Below are 14261 nucleotides of genomic sequence, written 5' to 3'. Positions count from 1 at the left end.
ACTAAGCGATTGGGGTGAATTTAATTTCACATTTTTTTTATTAACACTAATATTAAAATTCATTCTTCTAAAAAAGAATTAGCATGTTTGTTTTGATTTTTCAGAAGCAACTTAATGTCTTCATCCATATAGACAAATACGAGTTTAATTTTTTGCGAGGACTAGCAATTGTATATTTGTATATATTTTTTTGCTTCAGCAGAGGCAACGTGACATTAAGTTTAGGGAATCTGCGAATGGACAGAGATAGAGGTGATGGCATTTTTTAAAGTTAGTGTATTGTACAACATTACCAAAAGCTTCAATTATGAGTAAATTTGTATGACTATGTTAGGGAATTTATGAAATGTTGCTTTGTTTGATTATCTTATGGATATTTAGTATATCAAATATCGAAGAGTGACATGCTTGATGCTTTGTAAATGTATCTTCTAGAGCATACTGTTTGGATTTACAAAAAGTTAAAAAAGAACAAAACTCACTACTTCAGTTGAAAGTTGTATTCTATCTGTTATGCTCTTTTCTTTATTATTTCATAGAATCAAGTGAACTATGTCGTTCACCATTTTCATGTCTATATATGTGGACTTTAAGAGTTAGGTATATATATATATATGGAGTGATTTTTGTATTTTGTTGAACAACAAATATTAGAGGCATTGCTTAAAGCAGGCTATTCTTTGGTTAAGCAGCAATTGATCATTGAGACTAAACTTTTAAAAAAATACATGAAGAACATGGACGACTAGCTAGGAAACTGAGATAATGAGACTTTTAAATTTATTTATGACAATTGTTAATATCAGATTTTTCATTGTTTTCCAAAACGCCATTTCTTGTATTTTTATTATTCACAGTCCCCCTTACTATTCTGTCATTTTTCTTTCCTTTTTCTTTTTTAGCATGTAGAATTTATTAATATGTTAGGAGTAAAAACAATAATATGTTAGTAGTGAGAATCATCTAGAAATATATTAATGCTACTTTTAGTTCAGCAAGTTACTAAACATTTTACATGGAAATGGATTGATATCATTGATTTGCATTCTTTTAGTTTGAATCCTTACCATTTGTTTATAAGTACAAAAACTATTATGAACTTATGATTTATGGTGATCTATATTGCTTTTAGAGGTTTCTTACAACTATCATTAGAAATTGTATACTAGTGTAGGATTCGATGCTAATTTCTATTTAAAATTAATTAGTTTTGTGAACACTATGTTTAGAGCCACAATTTTTCAAGTTTTACTTACTATGTTTCTTTTTTTTTTTTTTTTTTTTTTGTCACTGATTGAGTGTGTTACTCATGTTATTAATCTTTAAAGCTTTATGTTTTTCATCAGTTAGATGGTGAAGTTACTCATGTTATTAATCTTTAAAGCTTTATGTTTTTCATCAGTTAGATGGTGAAGTTTTTTATTTCACATTTGTCTCTTTTTTTAGTTTTATTTACTTCGTAGGGTTTGAAATTTTGGGGGGTTTTTGCTGAAGGGGTTGTTTTAGCTAACTGGATTTTGTATTTAACTCTCACTACAACAAATCTGGCTTTTAATGTCGGGTGGAAAAAATGAAAAATGGGCTTTAATGTCGGTTTTCAAAAGGCGGACGTTTAATGTCGGTTTTAAACCGACATTAAAGAATGAGCTTTAATATCGGTTTAAAACCGACATTAAAGCCCCTTTATAATTTTTTTTATTTTTTTAATTTGGTAAAAAATCAAGTTTCCCCTCTCTTACTTTACCTTTTCTTTTTCCTTAAAAGTTTCTATATAAATTCTCCTCCTCTCTTCTTCCTCTTATAACTTTGAAATCTTCTAACCCTAAATTCTGCAGCCACAAATCAAATTTTCTTGCTTTCATTTCCTACCATCGTAGATTCTTTTTTCCTTCGACGATTTGAAGATTTACTATGGCCGGTAAATGAGAAGGTCCGGCGACCGCCGTGCCGTTCCGCCTTCAAACGCCGCAGGTCGTCGGCGTCTCTCTCTCTCTCTCGGCCTTCTGTAGGAAACTTCACCAGCAACTGTCGTCGAATTCCAGTTTGCGTCCAGCACCGATTCCAATCAATAGGGTGCGGTTGTTGGGTCTAGCTGTCGACGGATCTCGCCCGGCTGTGCCGCATTTCGTCAGGATTTGATCAATGAAAGCCATTACTCGAGCAAATCAGTGCAAGGTCGAGAGTGTAACAGAGACCAATTCCCCGAAGCGGAAATTGAGATCCAGTAGTGTGCAGAGGTAACAAAGCCCTGTCTCTACGCCGGTGAATTGGAAATCTCCTCGTCGGTGCCTTAATTCGAGTCCAAAAAGCCCTCCAGAGGTAAGTTTGTTAAGATCATTTCAGAACAGTTTGCAGTTTCTCACTGTCTTTAGCTTACGGCTATCCTTTGAGCGGATATGATGACGACTAAAATTAAACGGAAGAATTTGAAGTTTCTTAGTTTAGTTAGGTATTACAAATTAAATTAAGAGTTTCTGCAAATGCATCCTTTCTTAGCCTCGTATATGATCAAATGATGAGTGCGTTTGAGATATCATTTCTTCTAATTATATGCAGAGCAATGGGAAAGCGGTTAATGGTGGCTTTTCTAACTCACTTACTTCACTGATAAGATGCTTGTTGAAGGACCTTATTGTCAAACCAGATTGGAATCCTAAAGGTGAGAATTAGTTTGTATGTTTCTAATTATATGTTTCTACTGCATTTCTAACAGGTTTTCGTTTACTGTTCATAGACCCATAGTTTGCACTCGTATAGGACCGTTATTGGTAGGTATATCCTGCTAGGATGGTTGCAAGGCGGTCTGACAGACTTCAAAATGTCTTTTTTGTTGCTAGTGGAATTTAGATTTCACCTTGTGCTATGTGAAAAGATGAGGAAGATGCATTCTTGAGTTATTAGTTTATGCTCATAAGATGTTTGATGAAATGTCTCGTAAAAGTCTCTTTTTCTTATGCCTTGAGTGAGCGTTTTGTTTGGTTTTTTAGTATTATTTTTGTGAATGTAGGTTGTTCGAAAGATGCATCGGGCTTTTGTTTGGTTTTGTTTGGTTTTTTAGTATTATTCTTATGCATTAGGCTCTAGCAATCAAGTTCTGCCATATATAATTGGCATTGTGTTTTACTATTATACATTTCATTTGGCAATTCATCCTAGTATCACTTTGTTTTCAATCATCAATGGTGGGGAAAGTGTTTCTTGTTTATGAAAAATGGAACCAAGTACATTTGAGGAGACTTCTAGAATTACCGTAGCTCTTCGGAATTTCCTCATTTGTTTTTTGTTCCTTCAATAAAGTGGTATCTCTTATAATATGTATATATACATAAATTTATGTGAACGTCATTGTGTGACCTCTAGGCTTGAAATTTTCTTTTTGAGAGGTAATTTTCATGTGAGTAGACTCATATCTCTATAAAACGTTATGAAGCCTAAGAATTGTCAGTGCTAGGATGTGTACTATTCATGAGATCTTGAATTTTTTAAGCTGTGGACAAATTATATTCACAAGTCTTGTTGTAATATGGTGCTGTTCATAGATGGGTATAAGCTCAAGAATTTTTTTTGATTATGTTATGCTAATTAAGTCACCAAAATGGATTTTGTAAGTTGAAGCTTTATGGTGATTGTATTCTGTTTCGATTTGTAAGTTTAAGCTCAGGACATTTATTCATTCTTTGTTATATTAATCATCTTGGCAATTTTCTACCCATTAGTTTTGACGTGGGAGTGAGTTTGAGTGTTATTTGACATTTGTTGGATGTAAGAGCTGACATATTTAGTAATTTTGTAAACTGTTTGGTTTATAACGCCCCGTCTGGTTCAAGGTTCCTTATAGTGATACGTACCTTCTTTGCATCTGTATTTTTAATCTGTATACATGGGTTAATTCTATAATATCGAGGAAACTCTTCCATGATTATGATGCCTTGCCTTTGGGTAGTTGAAGAAAATTTCCCTGGTAAGTTAGGCAACAGAGATACTTCAATCCATGTTAGCTATTTTCCCCGCACTTTGATGTTGGTTTTACATATACAACGAATGCAAGAATCTATTTCAATATTACACAAAAAGGTGAATAACTTAGTTTTAGAGTAATTAATGTTTTGGCTTCATTAATTATTCATAGAGGACTATAATTTTTTATTTTCCATGGTGTAAAATTTGGTTCATAAAATGATTGTTTCACAATTTATTTTTCCCCTTCCTTTTAATTTTATTTTGCGAGGCTTTACCTTCTTAGTTCCTTGTACTTTAAGAGTATCTGGCTTCTGTCTGTGCTTCAAATGAGTAGCCTATCTATGCGCAGAAGAGATATTGAGTATTCATTTATGGCACTTAGCAGCAGTCCTTCATGTGGTTTAGGACGTATGGCAGTTACCAATGAGTGATTTCCTCGACTTTAGTGTCAATTAATCACAACTTGAGGTGGTGGAGAGTTTTCAGAAGTAGTTAGGATATTTTTATGATATATGGAGATGGGAGATGAGAATTGCTCATAAAGTTTATCATATCCGAAAGAGATATGCTTGGTGCAAATGAACTATGTATTTCTAGAAGTGGACACTGGACAGTGCTTGAGGGGAAGTGCTAATTACTAGACATACACTAAAATTAACTTTCATAAATCATAATAGCACTACACATTTATGGATGACAGACAAGTGACAGGCAGATGTTAAAATGTTGATTGCTTAAGTTTTTGTCTTAGTTGCCTTCTTTTCAAGTGGCCAAATAATAGAGTTGGGATTGGCATGAGTCATGATGCATACGGAAATATATTTTTTTAAAAAAATGTTTGACATGACCATCGATTACTGATGTTGGAGTAAATATCCTACACCGATTCCGTAACTTTTCTGTTGCTCTAGGAGCAGTTCACAAAGATTGGTTCATCTTCTTTTCTAGTTTTTAACTTTTAAGATAAAGGATCACATAGTCCATCAGGTTAAAGGACAATCAATCAACGTGTTTGAGCTGTTTATAGTTTTGAGTGCAATAAAATATTCATACTTTTTAAGTTGGTCCTCTTTGGTATTATACTACTATCGTTTCCATGCTTTGCTTATGATTTAGTTTGTGTTTGATTAAATAACATTTAAGATGGAATTGGACTTGCAGGTTGATTGTGCGTGTACACCTAAAGAAGTGCAGCAGCATTTCCAATCTTGTGGTACTGTCAACAGGGTTACTATTCTCACGGATAAATTTGGTCATCCCAAGGGCTTTGCTTATGTGGAGTTTGTTGAAGCCGAAGCTGTTCAGGAGGCACTTCTTTTAAACGAGACAGAGTTGCATGGAAGACAATTGAAGGTAGCTCCTTGGGGAAAGATGATTTACGTTTCTATTCTATCAAGTATTGGACATTGGCATACTAATTCTACATTTTATTATTGGCGCCGTTATCTGTGCATGTTGTTTGAGTTCTTATAACTAATGTTAAATGGTTTTAATATCATTCTGTTCATCTCAGGTTCAACAAAAGTGAACAAAGTTAATGAATTGGTATATTGATATATCTAAGTACATGGAATGAATGTTGGAGAAGGGTGTAAATTATTCATATCTTACCTCATTCTCTTTTATAAATGACTCACCTTTTGTTCTCCTAAGGGATTTATGGACTAATTAATCAAAGAAAACTAAAGTGATGAAGGAGAAAGGGTTGTGCTGAAGCTAAGTATCACAAGATGGGAAGGTAAATAAAGTGTCTATTGCACCTTTATGTTCTTGATCTTGAACCTGTTGTATTGGGTCAGAATCTTCTTTCAATATCATATTGTCCAACTTCAGCATTGGTTCTTCATTGCACAGTTCAAATGAGTCAAACATTTTAGATTTTATTTTTCAATTTTGTCATCAATTCATTACAGCCTGAAAATTTACCATTAGTCCAATATAATGTTAATCAATTTGGTTCTTTGAAAGCAAATAAAAGTCCATACTTTGCTTTACCACTTGAAGGTTCCGAATTAAGACTTAGGCTGTGTAAAGTAGTTTTGAGATATTTTACAGTATGAAAATCTATGTCTTTTTTTAATGTTTTTGCGATTGTAGAACAAAGTGAAAGCAAGAGTATAATAGTTCTAGTAGTTGTGCCAATCATATCAGTACTAATCTTCTTGGCTTCGAGCAGCTTTTTTATCATTAGAAATGTAAGAAGAAGAGCTAAAGGTATGTAAAGCTTTCCTCCTAATTCTCTTGAATCATAAGGTTTTTGTTTCCATTTTTATTCATCTTAAAGTATCAGCAGATAATGAAGTTACTATAACTGAGCATATAATAAATGAGAGTCTACTTGATGTGCCGATTATGATAATTGAGCAATAAGTTGAAAAGTAAAGCAATCATTTTTATTCACTTTCTTGATCCTGATAAGTCCAAGAGTAAGGATGATTTTATTCATAATTACAAGAATCTTAGAATGGATTGTTGGTTGTTGATTGTGTATTTTGTGTTGATATTTTTGTTATGAAATGCAATGGTAGGAAAGGGGAAGGCCTTTAATAACACTAGAGTGAAGCATAGAGTGAAGCGGTCGATTAAGGTGCCCACGATTAGTAACAAGCTAGCAGATATGATGATTATTCATGGAGGAAATATGGCCAAAAGCCAATCAAAGGTTCTCCACACCCAAGGTATAAAAATATGATTGCTTTACTTTTCAACTTATTGTGTTGATGTTGCTTATTTCTTTATAGATTGATATTGGTTTTCATAATAATGTTATGTAAAAAAATGTTGATTATTCATATGGCGAGCAATATTATGAGCTAATCAATTACAAGAGTTCACAGGTTGCCACATAAAATGTTTTTTTTTTATTTGGGAAAAGGATTGTATATGATTGCATATATGGAATATTTCTAATAATAGATTGAAGAGATTTAGGAAAGCCTGATTGTAACGACCCAACTTTTTCGGACTAAGCTGAGGTCACTACTAAATACCAAAACTCGACCACACAACATAAAAATTTAAAACGAACCAGTTACGATTCATTAAAAACGTTAGAAACGTTACAAAAAAACAGTTTCGGGCCCTATTTTAAATCAGTCACAAAAGTTTCAACAAAAAAAAAACAAAAACTCAAGTCCTCAGTTCAAAATCACAAACCAAATATTCTGACAAAATACATAGCGGAAGCAATAAGAAAACCAGACGCGTCCATATGGCCTTCACGCGTCCTTCCTGCCTCTCGTCGGTCTGCCCCTCGCTGTGCCCTTACCTGAAAAGTTTAAGAAGAGAAAAGGGTGAGTATAAACATACCCAGTAAGGGACCCACTACTGGGCCCGTTAGGGAACAACAGTTAACTTCCTATTCAGGGGTACCCTACTTAACAGTCTAATGGTTCCGTAGAACGCACATATCAGTCTAGTGCTCCCGGAGGATGCACGTATCAGTCTAGTGCTCCCGAAGGATGCACATATCAGTCTAGTGCTCCCGAAGGATGCACACATCAGTCTAGTGCTCCCGAAGGATGCACATATCAGTCTAGTGCTTCCGAAGGATGCACATATCAGTAAGGCACACTACCCCATAGATGAAGCTAATCGTTACCCCTCAGTCCATACTAAACCGTCTACAACAGTCATACCCCCTCAACACTCATATTACAATCTCACCATAGGCTTTGCCAGTCAGCTAGAACAGATTTAAACAACTACATCCTCAGTTGCCATACGCGTAACCGTAACTTCAGGGTCCATCGACATGCAATTCCAATCTACCACGTGACCCGTTAACATAACCACACTATACCGGACATCTAGCATCGGGGTCTACTAGCAAGAAACTCCTTATACCCGATAGCGCACAAGTTACCACTAGCGATCGGATTTCTCTTACGTCAGACAAGAATATAATAACAATGCTTAAAAGTCAACACACATATATTTATTCGGTACAATTACCAACGTGTAATCCCTTGTGGACTACTACGTTTCCAGCCTCGCTCCGAGGTCCAATAGTAGGAGAACCCTTACCTGAAACTTGGTTATGCCCCTCGATCGAGTCCACGCTCAACGGATCCACCTAAACGAAAACACGAAGGTTTTAATCGATAATACTAGTAGAACTCATTTTAAATGGTCCTAAGCAACATCCGTTGACTTACCCAAGGAGACGAAAGCTATCTTCAACCAAGCCTGCCGCGGAACCCGAAAACTTGAACGCCAACTCCTTAATACCTTCAAGGGATAAAAGGTAGGACCAAATCCTATTTCAAATATTCAAACTCGAATCGGATGCAGCAACATTAGGAAGTTCATCATAATAATCCTCACCGAAGACTCACCGTGACCCGAAGTGGAGGGAGGAAAATATGGCTTAGGTGGCTCGGCTCGGCTTGGCTCACCTTCGGCTCGGCTCGGCTCGGCCTTGGCTCACGGCTCGGCTCGGCTCGGCTCAACTCGGCTTACGGCTCGGCTTGCAGCCGGCTCAAGTCAGCTTACGGCTCGGCTCGGCTTGTGGTTCGCGGCTCGGCTGGATCTGCTGGTGGCTCGCGGCTCGGCTAGGTTTGCTTGTGGCTCGTGGCTCGGCTGGAAATGGGTCTCGGGTCGGGTCAGCTTGGAACCGAGGCGACCTCAACGACAACTTCGGCGTTCGACGACGGGGTGAGTCGCGGCTGGGTGGAATCCGACGACTGGCTCTGTTCTCAAGCGGCGGAGGACGTCGGCTTGACGACGGACACGGTCGGACGATTTGAAGCCGAGAGGAGATCCGAAATGGCAGGGAGGCCGCGGCGGACGAAAAATGAAGAAGTCGGAGACGTTACCGACGCCGAAGACGGAAAATGGGAACGGAACGCGACGGAGAAGATGGGGACGGAGGCGACGGCGTGAGCGGAAGAGAGATGGTGGGCGACGGCGCTGAAAAGAAGAAAAAGGAAATGGGCTGCGGCGGCGGCGTGGGGAAGAAGAAAGCGAAAATGAAGGGGGGGTGTGTGTGTCGCGCGCGCCCTTTTAGGGTTTTTAAAAAAAAATTATTATTATATATATATATATATTTATATACTTTTAATAATTATAAAATAATAATAATAATATAAAGTAATAATAATAATATAGAATAATATTACTATTAAATAATAAAAATAAATTAACATTAGATAATAATAATGTTATTGTTTTAAAATAATAATATTACTATAATATTAAATAATAATAATAATATTAATGTTAATATTATAATAAATAAAATAAATAATAATAATAATAATATAATTAATATTATATTATTATTATATCAATTTACACCAACATTTTAGATTTCCGAAAAAAAATTTACATAAAACGAAAACATTTTACCTCGAATTTTCGGGGCGTTACACTGATGTATGAGGTAGACTAAAGAGAGTTATGTGGATTTGGGTGTGGATATAAAATCTTAAAAACTTTTCATCCTTCTCTGCAATTTTAGTACTTCAAATAGCTTTGTTATTCTAAATAAATGGTTTATTTGGATATTGTTTGTAGATAATTGAAGTCATATCAGGTTGAAAGCTAAGCGATTGTGTAGAGATTGCCAAGCGACCGTTGAAAATTGAAGACTGAGAAGGCATTTAGGATTTTTAATTATTTAATTCTTGTATTAGAATCTTTTTTCATGTACTATTGTAGAATGTTAAACATAATATTACGATTTTATTTTGTGTATTCAAATGTAAAAGACAAATATTATAGTTTCTAACATAATATGAATTTCATTGATTTGTTGGCGTGTGAAAAACATATTTATCTACATTGATCCAATGTCGGTATATAGGACAATAATGTAACAATTAAATAAAAATAAATTTGTAAAAATGAATCCAAAAACTAGGCTTTAATGTCGGTTTTAAACCGACATCAAAGTTCAACCGACATTAAAGGGCTTCAATAACACTATCAAAGATGTCGGTTGAAAACTGACAAACCGACATTAAAAAGGCCTTTAATGTCGTTTTTAAACCGACATTAAAGCCCAACCGACATTAAAGGGCTTCAATAACACCATCAAAGATGTCGGTTCAAAACTGACATTAAAGGCCTTTAATGTCGTTTTTAACCCGACATTAAAGAGGCCTTTAATGTCGTTTTTAAACCGACATTAAAGCCTAACCGACATTAAAGGCCTTTAATAACGCTCACAAAGATGTCGGTTGCTAAGTGACATTAAAGGCCTTTAATGTCGGTTTTAAACCGACATTAAATGCCAAAATTCTTCTAGTGTCTTTGTTGGATTTAGAGTAGTTGAATTGTGAAATACAGTAGAATTTTTCCCCTCTTTATATTTGTAGTATGAGCGAACAAATTGAACGGATGAATGTGGGCTAGGGTGAGTTGGGTTTTGGGAGATTAGTGAAATAGTTTAAATTAGTTTGAGCAAGCTATTAGAAGTTTTATTTGGTGAGCCTTTGTATACTTTAATTCTTGGTTGAGTTTTACTATAATGTCATGCTTTGTCTACATGTCTTTATCTTGTATCCGTACTTGGTTCATGTTCTTTTTTCATTATCAAAATCATTGTCCATTTGTGGTGCCTGTAGGATTTGGCATTTGATTTCTCTTTTTTCACTTTTTGGGAGACAAACATCCACAACTTATCCTCTATCAATACTTGGTTCTTGTTTATTTTTTCAATTGTAAAAATTATTGTATGTTCTGTCTATAGGATTTGGCATTTGATTTATCTCTTTTTGCATTTGTGGGAGACAACATCTACAACATTGGAGAGCTTCTAGGACATCCTATTGTAAGAAGTTTATCCTAGTTTCTTTTTACTCGTTAACTTTCTTGCCAATCCAAATGCATTTCTATATGTGCCGGATAAAATTATAACTCAAGAGCAAGGGATAAAGAAAGAGAATGGCTACTCTTGCAAAGGCTTTTACAAAATTGGTTAGTAGATATCAATATAAGACAAATCTGTTAAGCCCTCATAATAAATATTTGATTGTTGTGCCATGATGCCTTTAAGGTTGTTGAAGCATGTAAGAAAGGAGACTTTGTTGGAACCTTTGGAACTTAGTTTCTTCCAGAACCATTTGTCTCAGATGTTAACATTAAACAGACATTAAAGTCCAACCGTTATTAAAGGCCTTTAATAACACTAGCAAAGATGTCAGTTGCCAACTGACGTTAAAGGCCTTTAACGTCAAAGGCAAGATTTCTTCTAGTGTATATACTCAAACTTGATCAACATTTATGTCTTTACATAAAGTTCAAGTCTACACTAGATAGACTTGGGACCTTAGTTTATTGGATTCACGGTTTATAGTATTCTATTTTCATCAATAAGTCCTCAATAACCATATAACGACCCAACTTTTCAAACTAAGCTGAGATCACTACTTACTGCTAAGACTCGACAGTAAAACACACAAACTCATAAAAAGACCTATTTACAATTCATTAAAAAAAAACTTCAATACATAAGAAAATACATTTCAGGCCCTATTTTAAATCACTTTCCAAAAGTTCCAAACCATAATCCATGAAGTCATCAAAGCGAAACAGAAGAACAGTTGTTCTAACCATGACTCACTTTAGTAATAAAAAAGAAACAGAAATAACAAATATGTTCAGCGGAAGCATAAAAAACTTGACATGTCTATATAGCCTTCACACATCCTTCTTGCCTCTCGTCGGTCTGCCCCTCGCGTTACCCTTACCTGAAAAAGTTAAAGAGTAACGGGTGAGTATAAAAATATACCCAGTAAGCTAAGGGACCCACTATTGGGCTCGCTGGGGTAATAACAATTAGTTTCCTATTAAGGGGTACTCTACATAAAACAGTCTAGTGGTTTCGTAGAACGCACACATCAATCAGTCTAGTGATCCCATCGGATACACATATCAGTCTAGTGATCCCAAAGGATACACGTATCAATCTAGTGATCCTGAAAGATACACGTATCAATATAATGATCCTGAAGGATGCACATATCAGTCAAGGAATCCCGAAGGACACCATGCCTACAAGGTACACTACCCCATAGATAAAGCTAATTGTTACCCCTCAGTCCATACTAAACCGTCTACAACAATCACATCACAATATCGTTCAACTAGCAGTTTAGTTTATAAGCTTAGTTAGTCAGAAAGTTTAGGTTTAGTCAACAGTCTCATCTGTCACTATATATATATCCAATTCTCACAATACTGTTACATTAACTAAATCCAATCAACAAATCAAATCATCACTTTGTAAATTCACTTAACAATCACTTTGTCTCAGTCCAAACCCTAGCACAACTACAAGTAATCTATATTGTGCATAACGTCCATATTCAATCTACAACACAGTCCATCAGCAAATACATAACCTACACATGAGGTCCCGAACCCTTAGTCCATCAACAACATAACTCAATAATATACAACCCAACAACATAATTTAGCTATACATAACATCATGATTTTCTTACTCCATCAACCTCACTATTTTAGTTAACAGCATGACCCATCAATATAACTATATTACACAGAACATCCGGGCATCCGTACTTCATTAGTAGAACAACCCATTCACATATATACAAATTACGCATAACATTTTAGGCATCCAAGCCTCATCAACAGAAAAACCCATTCACATCTATATATATATAAGCTACAACTAACAATCATGTCACCTTTAATCGGTCAAGCATGCATACTAGTGATGTTTTCTAGGCATACATGCATCAATCAATTAAGTACAGTCGCTATTGTATAATCTTCATATGAGTTACTATGTTTCCCGTCTCGATTTGGGGTCCAGTAGTAAGAAATCCCTTACCTGAGATTTAGCTACAATCCTTGTTCAAGTCAACGTCCAAACAAATTAACCTTTACACGAACATAAGAATTTAAACGATGACAACCAAAATCCACATTTAAAATGCTCCAAAGCAACATCCACAGACTTACCCAAGTAGAGGAGAGTTGACTTCAAACTAAACTTACTGTACAACCCAAGAATTCGAGCGTCACCTCTTTAACACCTTCAAGGATCAAAAGTTAACTTAACCAATAAGTCCAACGTTTTATTCCAACATTTATGCTCGAATCGACTGTAGAAAACGTTAGGAACTCATTAAATCACCCTTACCAAAGACTCACCATGACTCAGCGTGGAGGGAAATGGCTTAAGTGGCTCGGTGAATAGGGAGATTGGCTTAGCTTAAGAGGCAGCTTGAGTCAGGTCGGCTAGAGTCGAGCTCGACTCGACTTGATTCGGTTTGGCTTACCTCGCGGCTCGACTTGGTTAAGCCGGCTTGGAGGAAACTAGCGTCGGCTCGTGTGATTCGACTTCACGCGGTGGACAACAGCACAAAGGAGAAGAAAGAATCTTAGGCGACGGCAGCGACTAGGTGTGGGCGCACATGACCAGACGAGGTCGGAGTGCGGCCGACAGCGCTCGACTGAGGGCAGAGACAGCTAGCGGTCGACGGGATGAGTGAAAAGAAGAGGGAGAGAGTCAAAGGCTTGCGCGGATGACCGGGCTCCGTCGAATGGCGTGAGATGACGGCGCTAAGGTGGGGCTTCAACATGTGGCAAAGATTGGAGGCAGACGTGTGGAAGACCGACGAAGTGCTGGTTCACCTTAACGGACGGGGAGGAGCGACGTGCGCTGGCGCGCTGAAGAAGAAGAAGAAGAAATCAAGGGGGGTTATGGCGTGCGCGAGAGAGAAAGGAAAATTAGGTTTTTTTTTTTTAAAAATATATATATATATATATATATATATATTAAATAATAATAATAATAAAACAATAATAATAATATAATAATAAAATTTATATTATATTATATCATATTATTAAAACTTTATACCCTTCTTTTTTTTTTCTTTTCTCTTCTAAACCTAATTAATTTAACACCCAAAAATTTTTAAATCCTAAAAAATTAGTATAAGTTTCAAGAAATTTACCTAAAAAATTTGAGGCGTTACAAACCACTTTATTGAATACAATGTAATTTTAAACTACAAACTACGAGTTTTAAGACATAAATTCCAAAAATTGGTTATCTAAATATTATTGTTTTTCCCATAAAGGTATTTTTCAACCCATCATTCACTAAGTTTGTTTGATTTATGTTTTAAAGTTTTTCCTTCACAGGTTGTCAGACATTGAAGCCAAGCGAATGATGGATTTTAGGCGTGTCGTAGCCTAGTTAAGAAGAGAAGACAAAGTTACTATGTAGTCTTATGCGGTATGACAGTCGTGTCATCTTATCTCGTGTTTAGAGAGCCGGTTGGCAAGCCCTTTGCTCCTTAGCGTAATTGGCTTTTTCC

The 14261-nt window shown here is 35.9% G+C and overlaps 2 protein-coding genes across 3 annotated transcripts; both read left to right on the top strand.

Annotated features, from left to right (window-relative positions):
- Positions 1–2142: 2142 nt before the first annotated feature.
- On the top strand, positions 2143–5488 carry LOC127151183 (polyadenylate-binding protein 2-like). Its single transcript, XM_051090606.1, has 4 exons — positions 2143–2237; positions 2714–2768; positions 5122–5313; positions 5474–5488. Exons 1-4 carry the CDS (start codon positions 2143–2145, stop codon positions 5486–5488), a joined length of 357 nt encoding a protein of 118 aa, XP_050946563.1.
- A 511-nt stretch (positions 5489–5999) lies between these two features.
- Positions 6000–9615, top strand: LOC127151297 (uncharacterized). Of its 2 annotated transcripts, none has more exons than XM_051090765.1 (3): positions 6000–6174; positions 6489–6638; positions 9521–9615. In XM_051090765.1, exons 1-3 carry the CDS (start codon positions 6027–6029, stop codon positions 9553–9555), a joined length of 333 nt encoding a protein of 110 aa, XP_050946722.1. In that variant the 5' UTR covers positions 6000–6026; the 3' UTR covers positions 9556–9615. The 2 variants fall into 2 exon arrangements, with proteins under 2 accessions (XP_050946722.1, XP_050946723.1); XM_051090766.1 differs by having other exon boundaries at positions 9478–9615.
- The last annotated feature ends 4646 nt before the right edge of the window (positions 9616–14261 follow it).

This window comes from Cucumis melo, chromosome 10 (genome assembly GCF_025177605.1).
Source record: "Cucumis melo cultivar AY chromosome 10, USDA_Cmelo_AY_1.0, whole genome shotgun sequence".
NCBI lineage: Eukaryota > Viridiplantae > Streptophyta > Magnoliopsida > Cucurbitales > Cucurbitaceae > Cucumis > Cucumis melo.
Note: the sequence above shows the minus strand (reverse complement) of the source record. Positions and strands in the feature narration are given on the sequence as shown.